This window comes from Tachysurus fulvidraco, chromosome 1 (genome assembly GCF_022655615.1).
Source record: "Tachysurus fulvidraco isolate hzauxx_2018 chromosome 1, HZAU_PFXX_2.0, whole genome shotgun sequence".
Taxonomy (NCBI): domain Eukaryota; kingdom Metazoa; phylum Chordata; class Actinopteri; order Siluriformes; family Bagridae; genus Tachysurus; species Tachysurus fulvidraco.
In genome coordinates this window covers 49,997,523-50,013,013 of record NC_062518.1, presented here as the reverse complement: position 1 = coordinate 50,013,013, position 15,491 = coordinate 49,997,523, and the positions used below count along the sequence as shown (strand labels likewise).

Genomic DNA, 15,491 nt, shown 5'->3' with positions numbered 1-15,491 from the left:
TGTTAAGTTGTTCGCTTTGTGAACTGTTCTATACAGTTATCGAGGTCTATGCTGTGACTCGACTTTCACTTTAACGGTGTCTATTCCGTTCCTTCTCCGATACATAGTGATTGGGACCAGGTTAGTTTGTCACGTGACTTACATTTCATCACGCAGAGACACACTAGGTTATGAGCGGATGCCAATCCTTGTACTTGTGTTATTAGGCAGCGTAGTTAGTGCTGTTCTACGCTGAAGTGGTTGCTTTCCTGTTTTCTTTTGTTAGTTAAGTATTCGTACCTGAGATCTAGTTGATGTGTTTGTTTTATTGAGTTCTTTTCTTTAGCACCGTTCTTGTCCCTCACTTTATTATTGTCATCTTTTGTGTGTGTATATAGTTTGTAAATACACACGCTCGACCAGACTCAGCCTCGGTCTCTGCCTGTTTACTTGAACACACACCACAATTTGCCAATTGAACGGAGGCTTCCTTAGGACCGCATTTTTATTATTATTTTTTAAGTTTAAGTTTTCACGTGTTACGTCCGCATATCCTCTAGACCCATAGCAGGACGTAACATCACACTGATCTTCATCACATCTGCTTCATAAATCCAGCAAAGACACCAAGGCTGAACGTCTGCATTACTGCACTGAATGTCCTCCTTCTCAGTGTGGAAAATATCAGTTCCATCATTTTTAAATACAAGTACAGTGCTAGAGAGAGGGACACAGTCCAACACGTTCTGTTTTCTGCAGTTGGTGGAAAAGTTTTCTTTCTCATTATTAATTTACAACAAACATTGGGTCTTATTTTATGAATAAATCAAAATAACCTTTTTATTATTTAACAGGAAATGAGAGAAGTGAAATGTGAGAGTTCTATTGTGATGTGAGGGGTATGTGACCACATGACCATTAGATGTGTTATTGTGATGTGAGGGGTATGTGACCACATGACCATTAGATGTGTTATTGTGATGTGAGGGGTACGTGACCACATGACCATTAGATGTGTTATTGTGATGTGAGGGGTACGTGACCACATGACCATTAGATGTGTTATTGTGATGTGAGGGGTACGTGACCACATGACCATTAGATGTGTTATTGTGATGTGAGGGGTACGTGACCACATGACCATTAGATGTGCTATTGTAATGTGAGGGGTACGTGACCACATGAGGATTAGATGTGCTATTATAATGTGAGGGGTATGTGACCACATGACCATTAGACATGTTATTGTGATGTGAGGGGTACGTGACCACATGACCATTAGATGTGTTATTGTGATGTGAGGGGTACGTGACCACAAACATTAGATGTGCTATTGTGATGTGAGGGGTACGTGACCACATGACCATTAGACGTGTTATTGTGATGTGAGGGGTACGTGACCACATAAAAATTAGATGTGATATAATGTGAGGGGTACGTGACCACATGACCATTAGATGTCTTATTGTGATGTGAGGGGTACGTGACCACATGACCATTAGATGTGCTATTATGATGTGAGACGTGACCACATGACCATTAGATGTGCTATTATAATGTGTGGGGTATGTGACCACATGACCATTAGACATGTTATTGTAATGTGAGGGGTACATGACCACATGACCATTAGACATGTTATTATAATGTGAGGGGTACGTGACCACATGACCATTAGACATGTTATTATAATGTGAGGGGTACGTGACCACATGACCATTAGACATGTTATTGTAATGTGAGGGGTACGTGACCACATGACCATTAGACGTGTTATTATAATGTGAGGGGTACGTGACCACATGACCATTAGACGTGTTATTATAATGTGAGGGGTACGTGACCACATGACCATTAGATATGTTATTGTAATGTGAGGGGCGCGTGACCACATGACCTTTAGATGTTATAAAAAATAAAACACAAGAAATATTTGTCACTATAAAAATGGATGAACTTTAAATAAAAAAAGTTAATAAATAAGAACATAAAGCAAAGTTGATTGATTTATGTACTAACTTATTGCGCAAAGATCTGTCTGTGAAGTCCATCTATAAAGTTTCTCCAACTTTAGAAACAAACTACAGCACATAGCAAAAGTACAGTGAGGCTAAATATCTCCTTATCTTCTCTAAAAACCTGCTTCCTCATTTCATTTCTTCAGTCTGATAAGTCCATCTGGTGTGGAGTGTCACATGATGGCTGTTGATGGATCTCCTCTATATCATCACTTATTGACTCAGATATAAGATTCAGACCTGACCACTAAATCCAACAGGTTCTATGAGACTGTGCAGGATTACGGATCAGAGATGGGACTGATAGGAAATTTGCCCCATTTTAAACGAACCCTAAAGAAGGAGCTGTTACTTACACACAGTAACATGATCTTCATTTAACATCTTTCATAGTTTGAATTTAGGTGTTTATTTTTACGCACTATTGAGTGTTGCTATGGAAACCAGTTAATAGTTTTGTGAATAAGTTATTTATAAAAAGTGCAGCAAAATAATAGTATCGAAACCTTTCGCTTTGTGCGCGTGTGCAGCCGTGCGTGTGCGAGCGCGCGCGCTGTATAACATTTGTACGTGAAGCTCCAGCTGGACACCAGGACATCAGGACACCATGGATGTCACTCAGCCCGCGCGCGTTAACGAGTCGGATTATCAGTACGATTACTCTGAGTATTACGATTTAGAAGCGCTGGCGGATTTTCGGCCGTGTGAGAAACACCATGTGAAAAAGTTCAGCCGTTATTTCCTGCCTGTGTTTTACTCGGTCGCGTGCGCTCTCGGTCTGCTCGCTAATTTCACCCTGCTGTACGTGCTCGTGCGGAGCAAATCGATAAGAAGGGCTCATCCCGCGTGCGTGCTGTGCGCGGACCTGCTGTTCACGTTCACCTTACCGTTCTGGGCGGTTTACGCAGCGCGGGACTGGGTCTTCGGGGAGCGCGCGTGTAAACTCGTCACGCTGGTGTACGCGGTCGGTCTGTACGGCAGCAACCTGTTCGTGGCGTGTGCGGTTTTGCGGAGCCGCGTGAACGCGCTCCGGTGTTTCCGACGTTTTGGGGAGACCACGAAGAACGTCGTATGGTGCACGTGTGTGTGGATGTTGTCTTGTCTGGCCTCCGTGACACACCTGCACTTCGTGGAGGAGCACCATGCCCACGGCGAGACCCACTGCACCTACCACTTCCCACACGGCTGGAAGGTCTTCATGCGCCTCCAACTGGTTGTGCTCGTCTTTGGGATACCGTTCCTGCTCTTGCTCGGTTCCTCCGTCGTGTTGTTCCTGCGCACGCGTTCTTCAGTGTATTCCAGAACGCTGAGACGTGCCTTCATCTCCACTGGGCTGTTCTTTGCGCTCTGGTTTCCGTACACATTGGTGATTATGCTACACCTTCTGCAGGAGCTGCACATGGTCTCGGAGTGCAGCATGAGTCTGCACCTGGACCTCGCCATCCAGATCACAGAGTGCATCGCCTTCGCTCACGTCTTCATCAACCCTGCAGCATACGTCCTGCTCAACAAGCGAGTGTGGAGGGTCTTCAGGGCAAAGTTTATGAGCCCAAGGGAGTACCTGCTCAACGTGTCGGAGCACACGGACAGTGTGTCCAGTCAGGACAACGGCGTAGAGTTAAGGGCTCTCCAAAGTTTCTCAAATCCTGAGTATGAGCAAGAAAACACTGAGAAACAAGGTCACTTCTTACCACGAGCCACATAACCTTGACTGAGCTCACTAACTAGCATAAATGAAGAAGAATGGACTAAAAGATTGTCAGTTGCACATCCTGCCATAAAAATGATAAACATCTACAATTGTGCTAAATAAATCACATTGTGCTGCTAATATTCGATAAATATCAGTATTTTAATATGAATAATCATTATTTATAGCCTGTATGTAACTTGTAGCCAACTTTATATAAATCTAGCCTTATCATAGGATATTAGTCACTTCCTGCTATTCATACAAAGCTAACACAATCACTTTTACTGTATGCTGAAAGAAATAAATCGGTCAATATATAAACATCCTCATGTTGTATCGGCTAGTATTTATTTATATCCTGTCCACAAGCATGTTTTCTGTTAAAGTGGGGGTTTCCTCAGGCTGCAGACACATCACCGTCCCTCCCTTCCTCCAGCTCACATTTTCCTCGCTTAGAAATTAAGACGTTGGTTTCATGGAAGGAGAAAATCTGTCATGCTGCACAACAATTACAGTCTCCACCAAAACAACAGAAAGGAAAGATCATGTCTCTGTACACCAAAAACCAAAGAGTTTGAGAGTGAAAAGATGGAAATCAGACAAGAGTCTTCATGATATTTATATATAGATGTATATATACATAACTTGTATATACTTTTACAACATTACAACATACACCTTGATCTTAAGGCAGGCAAAAGTATTAGAACAGAAAAGTATCATATTCATGCAAATTACACTTAATATTTGGCCGCAGTTCCCTCACTTGCAATAACTGCATCAAGCCTCATTAAAATCACCAAACTTCTGCATTCTTCTTCGATTTCCAGGTTTGTAGAGCAGTTTCTTTCAGTAGTTGTGTGTTTCAGAAGGTTTCTATCTTCAGTCTCCTCTTCAGGAGGTGAAATGTTGCTCCGTTCAGGTCTACTGATTGACATGTCCCAGTCTCCACCTTTTGCCCTGATGAGGTCCTGCATGGAGCTGCAGTGTGTTTTGGATTGTTGTTTTGCTGCGCGATGAAGTTCTGCATAAAGAATGTTTCCATCAAAGTCCGAGTTCGTTCTGGTGCTACCATCGTGGGCTCCAGCATCAGATTAGTGAGAATGTTCCAGAAGCAGCTATTCAAGCCATGTTTCACAGATGAGCTCAGATGTTTTGGATCATGATCAGATAATTTCTTCCTTCACACGTTTTCTCTTTCCATTACTCTGATAGAGGATAATCTCAGTTCCAGAAGTTTTGTAAATCATCTCTGTACTACTTTGTGGATTACAGTCTGATCTTCTGAGTCTTACTGCATCAGCTGGTTTGGCCTTGATATTTGACTCTCTGAGTCTTTTTCCTGTGATGTATTGTGATTCCTTCATCCTGCCCTGTGAAGGCCTTTGGTAATCTCACTGACTGTTGTTTTTGGGTTGTTCTTTACAGCTCTCACAACATTTCCACCCTCAGCTGTTGTTTTCCTTAGCTGTCCTTTCTGTGTAAGTGTTGTTTAGAACACTCGTGGCTTCTTTCTATTTCCGGACTTCACAAATAGTTATATTGGCTGTGCTCGATGTGTGTACGATGTCTTGGAATGAGTCTCAGTAAAGTAAAGCCAAAACTCTGGTCTTATATTTATCATTTATCGTGTGAGTCTAGAACACAAAATAAACCAGACTTGATGTTTCTGTAGTTTGGGGAAGGACTGTATTTATTGTGCAATTAGCAACATTAGCATTTTTTTAGACGTTATACACCCGGCCATGTTGTTGTTACAGGAGACTTTTTACTTTGGATTTACTGCTAACTGTTAAACTGTTGACAGTAAAGTAGGATAATTAAATAAATAACTGTATGGATCTGTGATTTAGGGCAGATTTGTCCGGGTGAATTTAGCTTATCACAGCACATCCCTTGGGCTGAAGTGGAGGATTTTCAGATAATCTGGTTGTTAGCCATGTTCCAGAAATTCCACAGGAGGAGATAAGAATCAGAATGAGAATGCTGTCTTTATGTTTGCATGATGTTCATGATGGAGGTCTGGATGCTGAAGAATGATTAGATCAACATGAACCAGCGAATTCTGCAGTTTCAGCGACTCCCACTAGCTTTAATATGAGCTACATGTCATCATTCATCACCTCTTACAAAGCACTCTGGAAAAATAACAACATATACAAAGTGTTCCAAGATCCTTCCAGAAACAAATGAAGGCTTTTTCCCACTATGAGTAATAATGAACATTTTATTTACACACACAAAACTAACAAGATGATTCTGTCACAGCCACATTTCAGAGCATGGCACACTTCCTAAAACATCTCTCCTTTCTTATGTTTGGAAAGATTTGCCTGATCTGTCACAGAATGAGTTCTCCTTTCATTTTTGCTGTACAGTATAAACCTTTGCTGCTGTTGGTACATCGTTGTTCCTTTGAAAGGAAAAGGAAGTGTTCAGTGATTCATCAGCAGCTCTGCAGGGAAAAGGTCATTTTCCAGGAATGGAACTCTGTAGTAGCTTAGCAGTAAATGTTAGTGGGTTAGAGACCACTGTAGGAAATGCCACTGTATTGTGTACTGTATTTTGGGGAAGGATTTCACACACTTGTTGATATGTTTGGTAACAGTGGCATCTCCGGGAAGTCAAAAGAATAAATAACTATCTTAGATTAAAGTTTAATTTCCGAGTTTCAAGCTTGTCAACCTTCTGCTGATGGACTCTTCTCATCTCAGTGGATTCTTGGCCATAAGACAAGATCTTATACCAACTCTCAATTCCATGAATCCTCTGCAGAACCTCCTGCCTCAGACATGAGCTAACAGATATTCAGTAACAATTATCTCAGTTTTGATACGATGATACAGCAGACAGGAACATGTAGGACATCCACTGTGCATGTTCTCAATGACGTTTTGCTGTCCATCTTACTCACATGTACTTTCACTTTTACAGAACTTGGACACCTTTCTTACTTTCTTTTTTCTTTATTTAACCAGGTGAGTTGGTTGAGAACCGGTTCCCATTTACAATGACGACCTGACCAAGAGGCAACATAAAAACTAATACAATACACCAACACAGCTATAAACAATGACATGTAAAAACATACTAAAAACAAGTACAGTCATCTTGAGTTAGTGACCGAATTGAATATTTAAAGGAAGAAAGAAAGTTTAGGAATGCAGACATTAAAGAATCGACACGAGCGCAGATTACGACTTGTATTATAAACATTAAGAAGGGACTGTAAATACAAGGGAGTGTTACCAATAAGAGTTTTATAAATGAACAGAAACCAATGTGTTTGTCTGCACGAATGAAGAGAAGATCAATTCAATAAAGAATACAAGAGGCAATGGTGAGTGTTACTCATTCACTCACTCATGTTCTACCGCTTATCCGAACTTCTCGGGTCATGGGGAGCCTGTGCCTATCTCAGGCGTCATCGGGCATCGAGGCAGGATACACCCTGGACGGAGTGCCAACCCATCACAGGGCACACACACACTCTCATTCACTCACACACACACACACACACACACACTACGGACAATTTTCCAGAGATGCCAATCAACCTACCATGCATGTCTTTGGACCGGGGGAGGAAACCGGAGTACCCGGAGGAAACCCCCGAGGCACGGGGAGAACATGCAAACTCCACACACACAAGGTGGAGGTGGGAATCGAACCCCCAACCCTGGAGGTGTGAGGCGAACGTGCTAACCACTAAGCCACTAAGCCACCATGCCCCCCTGGTGAGTGTTACATTTCAGTTTATTCAGTTTATCAGTGAGTTTATCAATTTCAGTTATAATTATAGCCATCTGTATATTATGTATATAGTACACACACGTGTAAATTACTGCTATATTACCATTTTATTTAACTCACTTAAATCTTGTACAAACTGTCTATCCTGCACTTACTGCTATTGCACTCTGGTTAGACCTAAAATGTGTTTCGTTGCATTGTACTTGTACATGTGTAATGACAATAAAGTTGAATCTAATTTAATCTAATCTAATCTAATCTAATCTAATCTAATCTAATCTAATCTACATTTACAGCATGTGACAGACGCCCTTATCCAGAGCGACGTACATAAGTGCTTAAATCTCTAACATCGAATACATTAATGCTGGCTCACTAGGTTACATACTTAAGATACCATGAGTTTAAAACATTTGTTCAAAGTTACAATGAAAAAGTGTTAAAGGTTGTGTTTTTATTATTATTATTTATTTATCATTTCATTTGTTAAATGAAGCTCCAGTCACAAAGCGGATTGCAGCATGACAGATAACATCCAGTTTATGAAGGAGAGTTTTTGGAGTCTTTGGACGTCCACTGAGCCGAGGCCGACTCTAAGAATCCTGAGACATCTCCAGTTAGACTCTGTGATACTGAGATCTGAAGTCCTTGATACTTACACCAATACAACATTTAACTAACTGTATATTACAATCACACCCCCAGTGTCACCCATATGAGGATGGGTTCCCCCTTGAGTCCGGTTCCTCAGTAGGAGTTTTTCCTGCCACTGTCACCTCAGACTTGCTCATACGGGAATAAATACATACACATTGTGAACTATTTATATCTAATAATAATAATCTAGAATTTTTTTATTCTGTCAATTCTTTTACTTTTATTATTCGTTATTTCCTTTATCATTAATTATGTTTACCTTCTGCTCTATGTTTATGTTCTGTAAAGCTGCTTTGAGACAATGTCTATTGTAAAAAAGTGCTATACAAATAAACTTGAATTGAATTGAATTTTTGAAGCAGACCTATAAACTACATCACCATAATCCAATATTAGAAGTACTGTCGTTTTAACCAAAAGCTGTTTAGAAGAATGGGTAAAAGAAGATTTGTTACGATAAAGAAAACTAATACGAGATTTAACCTTTCTGACCAGTACATTTATGTTTCCTATGACAACTTGCTATCAAGCCAGATACCAAGGTATCTGTAGCATTCAACATAATCGAGTTCAAAACCATCCAAAGATTAAAATTTTAGGCAGATGTTCAACATGTGGTAGCTTTCTATTGAAAACCATGCATTTTGTTTTAGTTGTATTTAAAACCAGATGAAGATTAGAAAAAGCATGTTGGATACCAGGAAAACTAGCCTGCAGTAAAGACAATGCGATGGTCAAGGAAGAATGGAATGTATAAATGATAGTGTATAAATCATCTGCATAGTAATGTACGTAAGAATCACTTGCAGCAAGAGCAATATCATTAATATACAGTAGATATTAAAAAATGTAGGCCCCAAAATGCTTCCTTGTGAGACCCCTTTAAATAGTGGCAGGGTTTCTGACCAAAACCCCTCCACCCTTACTGATTGTGAACGACCAGAACAGTAACTCTTGAACCAGGCCAGACAGCTCTCAGAGAATACAATATCTCTTGGCCTATCCAGTACCTCTACATTTCATAATAATAGGATGACATCTTGTTCAGGTCTTTCTTTCTCATTACTCAACCTCTGATTATGTTCTAGAAGTAAGAGCCTCAAACAGTTATGTCTCCTGCACAAGCTCTAACTTCTTCCAGTTATTTGGAAAATCTCTGTTCCTGATCCTCTGGTCTCAGAAAACACCACAAGAAGCACTGAGGATAACATATTTGAAACCATATCCATGTTCAGTTGCCAAATTCGTTGTGAGGCATCCAGATTTGTTAAATATCTGCAGCATGACACATTTTGGGATCTGTTTTTATTCATGTATGCTCTAAAATTTCCTTTTCCTAACCAAACAAATACCAGGTGTTTTTGATATTTTCCAGATATTTCCATTGTTGTCAACTGTATTTCATATGAATAAGGCACAACACCAGAGCCTTATGCTATGGAGTTCAAAGAGATTGTACCAGGTTTAAGTCCTCATGTGCTTCATCACAGAGCAGTGAATCCAGTTCTTCAGTGTCATCTGAGAGCAAAAGTTCATGCACTTTGTTTTATAGTTCTGAAAGAGTGTGTTGACAGTTCAATTCAATTCATTCATTTTCTACCGCTTATCCAAACTTCTCGGGTCACGGGGAGCCTGTGCCTATCTCAGGTGTCATCGGGCATCGAGGCAGGATACACCCTGGACGGAGTGCCAACCCATCACAGGGCACACACACTCTCATTCACTCACACACACACTACGGACAATTTTCCAGAGATTCCAATCAACCTACCATGCATGTCTTTGGACCGGGGGAGGAAACCGGAGTACCCGGAGGAAACCCCCGAGGCATGGGGAGAACATGCAAACTCCACACACACAAGGTGGAGGCGGGAATCGAACCCCCAACACTGGAGGTGTGAGGCAAACGTGCTAACCACTAAGCCACCGTGCCCCCCTCAATTCAATTCAATTCAATTCAATTCAATTCAATTCAATTCAAGTTTATTTGTATAGCGCAATTGACATTGTCAAAAGCAGCTTTACAGAACTTAAACATAGAACAAAAGGTTATTATAAAGAATAATATAAAGATTAATATAATACAAAATTCAAGATTAATATTAGATATATATAAATGTGTATGTATTTATCCCCAATGAGCAAGTCTGAGGTGACTCAGGTGACTGTGGGCAGGAAAAACTCCCTTAGATGGTAAAGGAAGGAACCTTGAGAGGAACCAGACTCAAAGGGGAACCTCATCCTCATCTGGGTGACACTGGGGGTGTGATTATATAACCTCATCCTCATCTGGGTGACACTGGGGGTGTGATTATATAACCTCATCCTCATCTGGGTGACACTGGGGGTGTGATTATATATATACAGTCTGATAAATGTTGTATTGATGCAAAAGTCTGCATGGAGTTCACATCTGCTCTATATTATATAGTCTAACTGGAGCTGGTAGATCTCTAGATGCCTCAGGATTCACAGAGTCACCTTCATCTCAGTGGAGGTCCAAAATATTTATAGCACGGAAGACGATCGGAGCTGGTACAATTTCTGCCTCGGGATGGGTAGAAAGAGAGAAGCAGTGGAGAGGGATTAGCATAGCTGCTATTCATAATATTATCAAGCACTAGATGATAATGTGCATTTGGTCAGATGTATTAGAACACAATATTATGGGATGTATTATGTGTACGCCTGACTAAAGAGATAGGTCTGTAATCTACACTTATACTGGGAAAGTGTGTCTGAGTCCCGAACACTATCGGGAAGACTATTCCAAAGTTTGGGAGCTAAATGTTCTACTCTAATGTTTACTACTACTGATTTTCAGGTCTTTTATTTCAGTGCTTTGATGCCTGTACACACGTGGACACGCCATCCAGTGATGCATTTTAATGTCCTGCATTGTTTCTGACATGTTCATTTGAATGACTATTATATAGAATAACGTAAGGTTAGTGACACCTAGTGGACAATAAACAGATTAGAAATACACGTGACACGTGTCTGTCTGATTCACTGGGCAAGATATCATTATAAACGTCATCACTGTAGTTAATCATGACATCACCATGGAAACCCTGCTTCCATACCTCAGTATCATTAGGATGTGTTCAGCTGACCAGCAATATTAAGAGCTTATTAAAGTTCAGATATATTTTTTAATTAAAATATAACATGTACCGTAGTGTATGGTAGATCTGTTTTTGTCAGATCTGTTTAGGATGCTGTATCATATTTAATTAGTTTGACTCTTTTCTTCGTTAAACAATGGTTTAAAATGTAATTGGGATTAATGTAAGTAAGAATTAATTAAACCGATGGTGGATGAAATATTATAGTGTTATTAATAAAATCTTAATTACTGTAGATAATCGTCAGGAAATGATCGTCAGGATTCGGTGTGTACAATTTTTGAATAATATCATGATCCAAATTTTTTTTTGTGTGTGTGTCTTTTAAAACTACTCAAACTACTTGTTAATGGAAATGAAGTTATGGTCTCAGGTGGTGTAGAAAGGAAACAGTTCCATCTGAGTTTATGATAAGACCAAATCCAGTCTCTGGAAACACAACGCTACAAATTTATAGAAGTTGATTGTTGAAGTGTGTAAATGTGGAGCTTTATGAAACACTTCCATAAACGGTCTAAAGAGGGCAGTGTACTCAAACGTATTCATCACGTCTGTCGTGTCAAGCTCTTCAATTTGTGCTCCACACAGATAAAGTCCTTTCCTTGTCTATACTTCCTGAAGTCTTGTTTACCTGGTTATTGTGTTAAAAACAGTTTGTTTTCTGATTTTTGGGTTGAGTCTCAAACCATTCTGGTTCTTTTCCTATGAGCTCTCCACAGAACCATCACTCACTAACTGTGTATTTGTTTTTCTGCACCATTCTGTATAAATGCCATATGGAGCCAAGTGTCCAAAGTTGATTCTTGTTTTTACTTTTCAGAGACATTACTATGCTGAAATAATGTCAAGATGTGGGAGGTACCTTTCTGACTAGAAGGGTGGAGTTTCACAGAAGTTGTGCAGGAATGTGCATCAACTCATATATCCTGTTTTCGAAATCTGAGCTGACCTGCAGAAAAACACAGAAGAGAAGTGTGTTGGAGGGGCAGAGTCTGTGCTCAAACAGTTTAAATAGAGGTAAGATAGGGTGGGAGTTCAGATCTCCACAGAACACACACCACTGAGAGAGAGAGAGAGAGAGAGAGAGAGAGAGAGAGAGAGAGAGAGAGAGAGAGAGAAGAAGGAAAATTAACAACATGAGCTTCCTACTGCAAATTCTTCTTGCTTTGATTATCTCTCTTCTTGGGGGACTTTACATTCTCGGAGCTTTCCGTCGTCGACGGCCTGGAGAACCTCCTCTAGATAAAGGTCCTCTGCCATGGCTGGGACACGTCCTGGAGTTCAGGAGGGACACAGCAAAGTTTCTGGAGAGGATGAGAAAGAAGCATGGGGATATTTTCACTGTGCAGCTGGGAGGGTTTTACTTCACTTTTCTCACGGACCCTCTGTCCTTCGGCTCGGTGGTTAAGGAAGCTCGGGCCAAATTAGACTTTAATGAGTTCGCTAAACACCTGGTCAAGCGTGTCTTTGGCTACCATCCCATTGAAGATGACCACAAGCTCATTCAGGTGTCCAGCAACAAGCATCTGATGGGTGATGGTCTGGTGGTGCTAACACAAGCCATGATGAACAACCTGCAGAACCTCATGCTACACAGAATTGGGTCTGGAAGTACTGATGACAGATCGTGGCAGGAGGACGGGCTGTTCACCTACTGCTATAACATCGTGTTCCGCGCCGGGTATCTGGCGCTTTTTGGAAATGATGCAGCCAAGACTCCAGAAAGCCTAGACAAAGCAAAGGAGGTCGACCGAAAGGAGTCAGAAGAGCTCTTTTATGAGTTTCGTAAATATGATCAACTTTTCCCAAAGCTGGCTTATGGAGTTCTGGGACCTTCTGAGAAAATAGAATCAGAGAGGTTGAAAAGGCTTTTCTGGAATGTTCTTGCTGTGGATAAGATGAACACCAAAGAGAACATTAGTGACTGGGTGTCTGAATCGCAGCAGACACGTGACGAGCGTGGAATGGACAAGTCCATGCAGGACAGACATATGTTCCTGCTTCTTTGGGCGTCCCAAGGCAACACAGGTCCGGCATCATTCTGGCTTCTCCTGTTCCTCATGAAGCACCCAGAGGCCATGGCGGCAGTGAAGAGCGAGGTCGATGAGGTTCTGCGTGAAACTGGACAGGAGGTGAAAAGTGGAGGTCCGCTGATTAACCTAACTCGAGACATGCTGCTGAAAACCCCGGTTCTGGACAGTGCTGTGGAGGAGAGCCTGCGCTTGACGGCTGCTCCGGTACTCACACGAGCCGTCTTGCAGGACATGAGCCTGAAAATGGACAATGGGCGCGAATACAAGATCCGCAAAGGTGACCGTGTGTCCCTGTTCCCCTACATGGCTGTCCACATGGACCCTGAGGTGCACCCTGATCCACACACCTTTAAATACGACCGGTTCCTCACACCCGAAGGCAGGAAAAAGACCGAATTCTACAAAGGAGGAAAGAAAGTGAAGTACTACACCATGCCGTGGGGTGCCGGGGTCAGCATGTGTCCCGGGAGGCTCTTTGCCGTCAACGAGCTCAAGCAGTTCGTATTCCTTATGCTGACATATTTTGAATTTGAGTTGATGAACCCAGATGAAGAGATCCCAGACATGGACGTGAGGCGATGGGGATTTGGGACGATGCAGCCGGCAAGAGATATCCCCTTCAGATACAGACTCAGGTTTTAGACAAGGAAAAATGTTTATGCTAATAACCTTTAACACGTTTCCTGCTAGGGTCGAGTTCATTACATCATTGTTTTTGTTTTTATTAATATTTGCTAATCATTTTGTGTATCACATTCAGCATCTAAAAAAACAACAACAGATTTTTATTTCATTTTATGACATTATTTTTATTATATTTAAATCCTAACCAGTCTTTAAAGAAAATCTTAACAAACATTGTCCTTATCAGTGCTTAGGAATCATAATGGCCTCATGTCAGACACGTCCTACTTCAGTCGCTACATAAATGCTGTGATATCAAAGATTTATTTTAATCTGATGAATAAAGATAATACTATTATTATTACTCTAGTTTTTTTTTTAAATTAAAAACATGATTCGGGGGCGGCCGGGGGGGGGGGGGGGGGGATACTGCGGCTTAGTAATTTGCACATTCGCCTCACACCTCCAGGTTCGGGGTTCGATTCCCACCCCCGCCTTGTGTGTGTGGAGTTTGCATGTTCTCCCCGTGCCTCGGGGGTTTCCTCCGGGTACTCCGGTTTCCTCCCCCGGTCCAAAGACATGCATGGTAGGTTGATTGGCATCTCTGGAAAATTGTCCGTAGTGTGTGTGTGTGTGTGTGTGTGAGTGAATGAGAGTGTGTGTGTGCCCTGTGATGATTCATTGTAATGCCAAAAGTTTGTGCCCCCTAACCATCACACTCAAGTTGTACTAAATGTCTCAGTTTAACTTTACAGATTAACTTCAGTAGAACTCAGTGTCCAAACCCTGTTCCATCATGACAATGTCCCTGTGTACAAAGCAGATCCATGAAGGTGTACAGGTGAAGCTTAGAGTGGAGAACTTCGAGTGCCCTGCACTGAGCCCTGACTCTGACTCAACACCACTGAACCCTTACCTTCCTCCTCCCCCTTCAATTGAAACCTGTGGACTCCACCCTTCACTGCCACCTTTATGTCCTTTTGTACAGTGTTCCATCCTGAAGGGGAACACTATACTCTTTGTTGCCTAATTCTGTCTTGACACTGGGACATTGGGAACGCTGAACAGTTAAGGTTCTAGGGTACAAATCAGAGGGTTGTGGGTTCTAACCTTGTTTTTAGCTCTGACTACTCCAGGGCTGCTGCATCACGTAGCAGATAACGCAGTCTGTCCCCAAATTCCCAAAATTCTGCTCTTATGAATAATAAAATGTCTCAATGGTTAATGCTCAGAAGAGTTCAGGAGTTCATGACACACTGCACTCTGAACACCATTTCCTAACACTGGGATATGTGTAGAAGTTAATGAAGCTTAAACAGATGAGTAATTAACTTCACCTTCATTTTAAAATCTGTAATAAACACGAGACACTTCTGTCATCTTACTGACTCTGTTCTGATGAATTCTTTATTTTTATTCTGAAATGAATCTGATTCGGTTTCTGTTATCCAGTTTATTTTCAGGACCTTATAGTCATCATTCTGTTCACAGGACATGGAACTGTATGAGGAGCTTGAACTACACACACACACACACACACACACACACACACACACACACACACACACACACACACACACACACACACACACACAAGCACATAACA

At 41.4% G+C, this 15,491-nt stretch overlaps 2 protein-coding genes across 2 annotated transcripts; both read left to right on the top strand.

Annotated features, from left to right (window-relative positions):
• On the top strand, positions 1-4,015 carry LOC113636595 (atypical chemokine receptor 2). Its single transcript, XM_027136788.2, has one exon. The coding sequence runs from the start codon at positions 2,605-2,607 to the stop codon at positions 3,700-3,702; it is 1,098 nt and encodes a 365-aa protein (XP_026992589.1). The 5' UTR covers positions 1-2,604; the 3' UTR covers positions 3,703-4,015.
• Positions 4,016-12,159: 8,144 nt separating this feature from the next.
• Positions 12,160-14,246, top strand: LOC113636597 (5-beta-cholestane-3-alpha,7-alpha-diol 12-alpha-hydroxylase). Its single transcript, XM_027136791.2, has one exon. The coding sequence runs from the start codon at positions 12,365-12,367 to the stop codon at positions 13,901-13,903; it is 1,539 nt and encodes a 512-aa protein (XP_026992592.1). The 5' UTR covers positions 12,160-12,364; the 3' UTR covers positions 13,904-14,246.
• Positions 14,247-15,491: the final 1,245 nt, after the last annotated feature.

Bases quoted from the DNA above. Each gene is read 5' to 3' on its own strand.
- LOC113636595 (XM_027136788.2), top strand. From the start codon at position 2,605: ATGGATGTCACTCAGCCCGCGCGCGTTAACGAGTCGGATTATCAGTAC.
- LOC113636597 (XM_027136791.2), top strand. From the start codon at position 12,365: ATGAGCTTCCTACTGCAAATTCTTCTTGCTTTGATTATCTCTCTTCTT.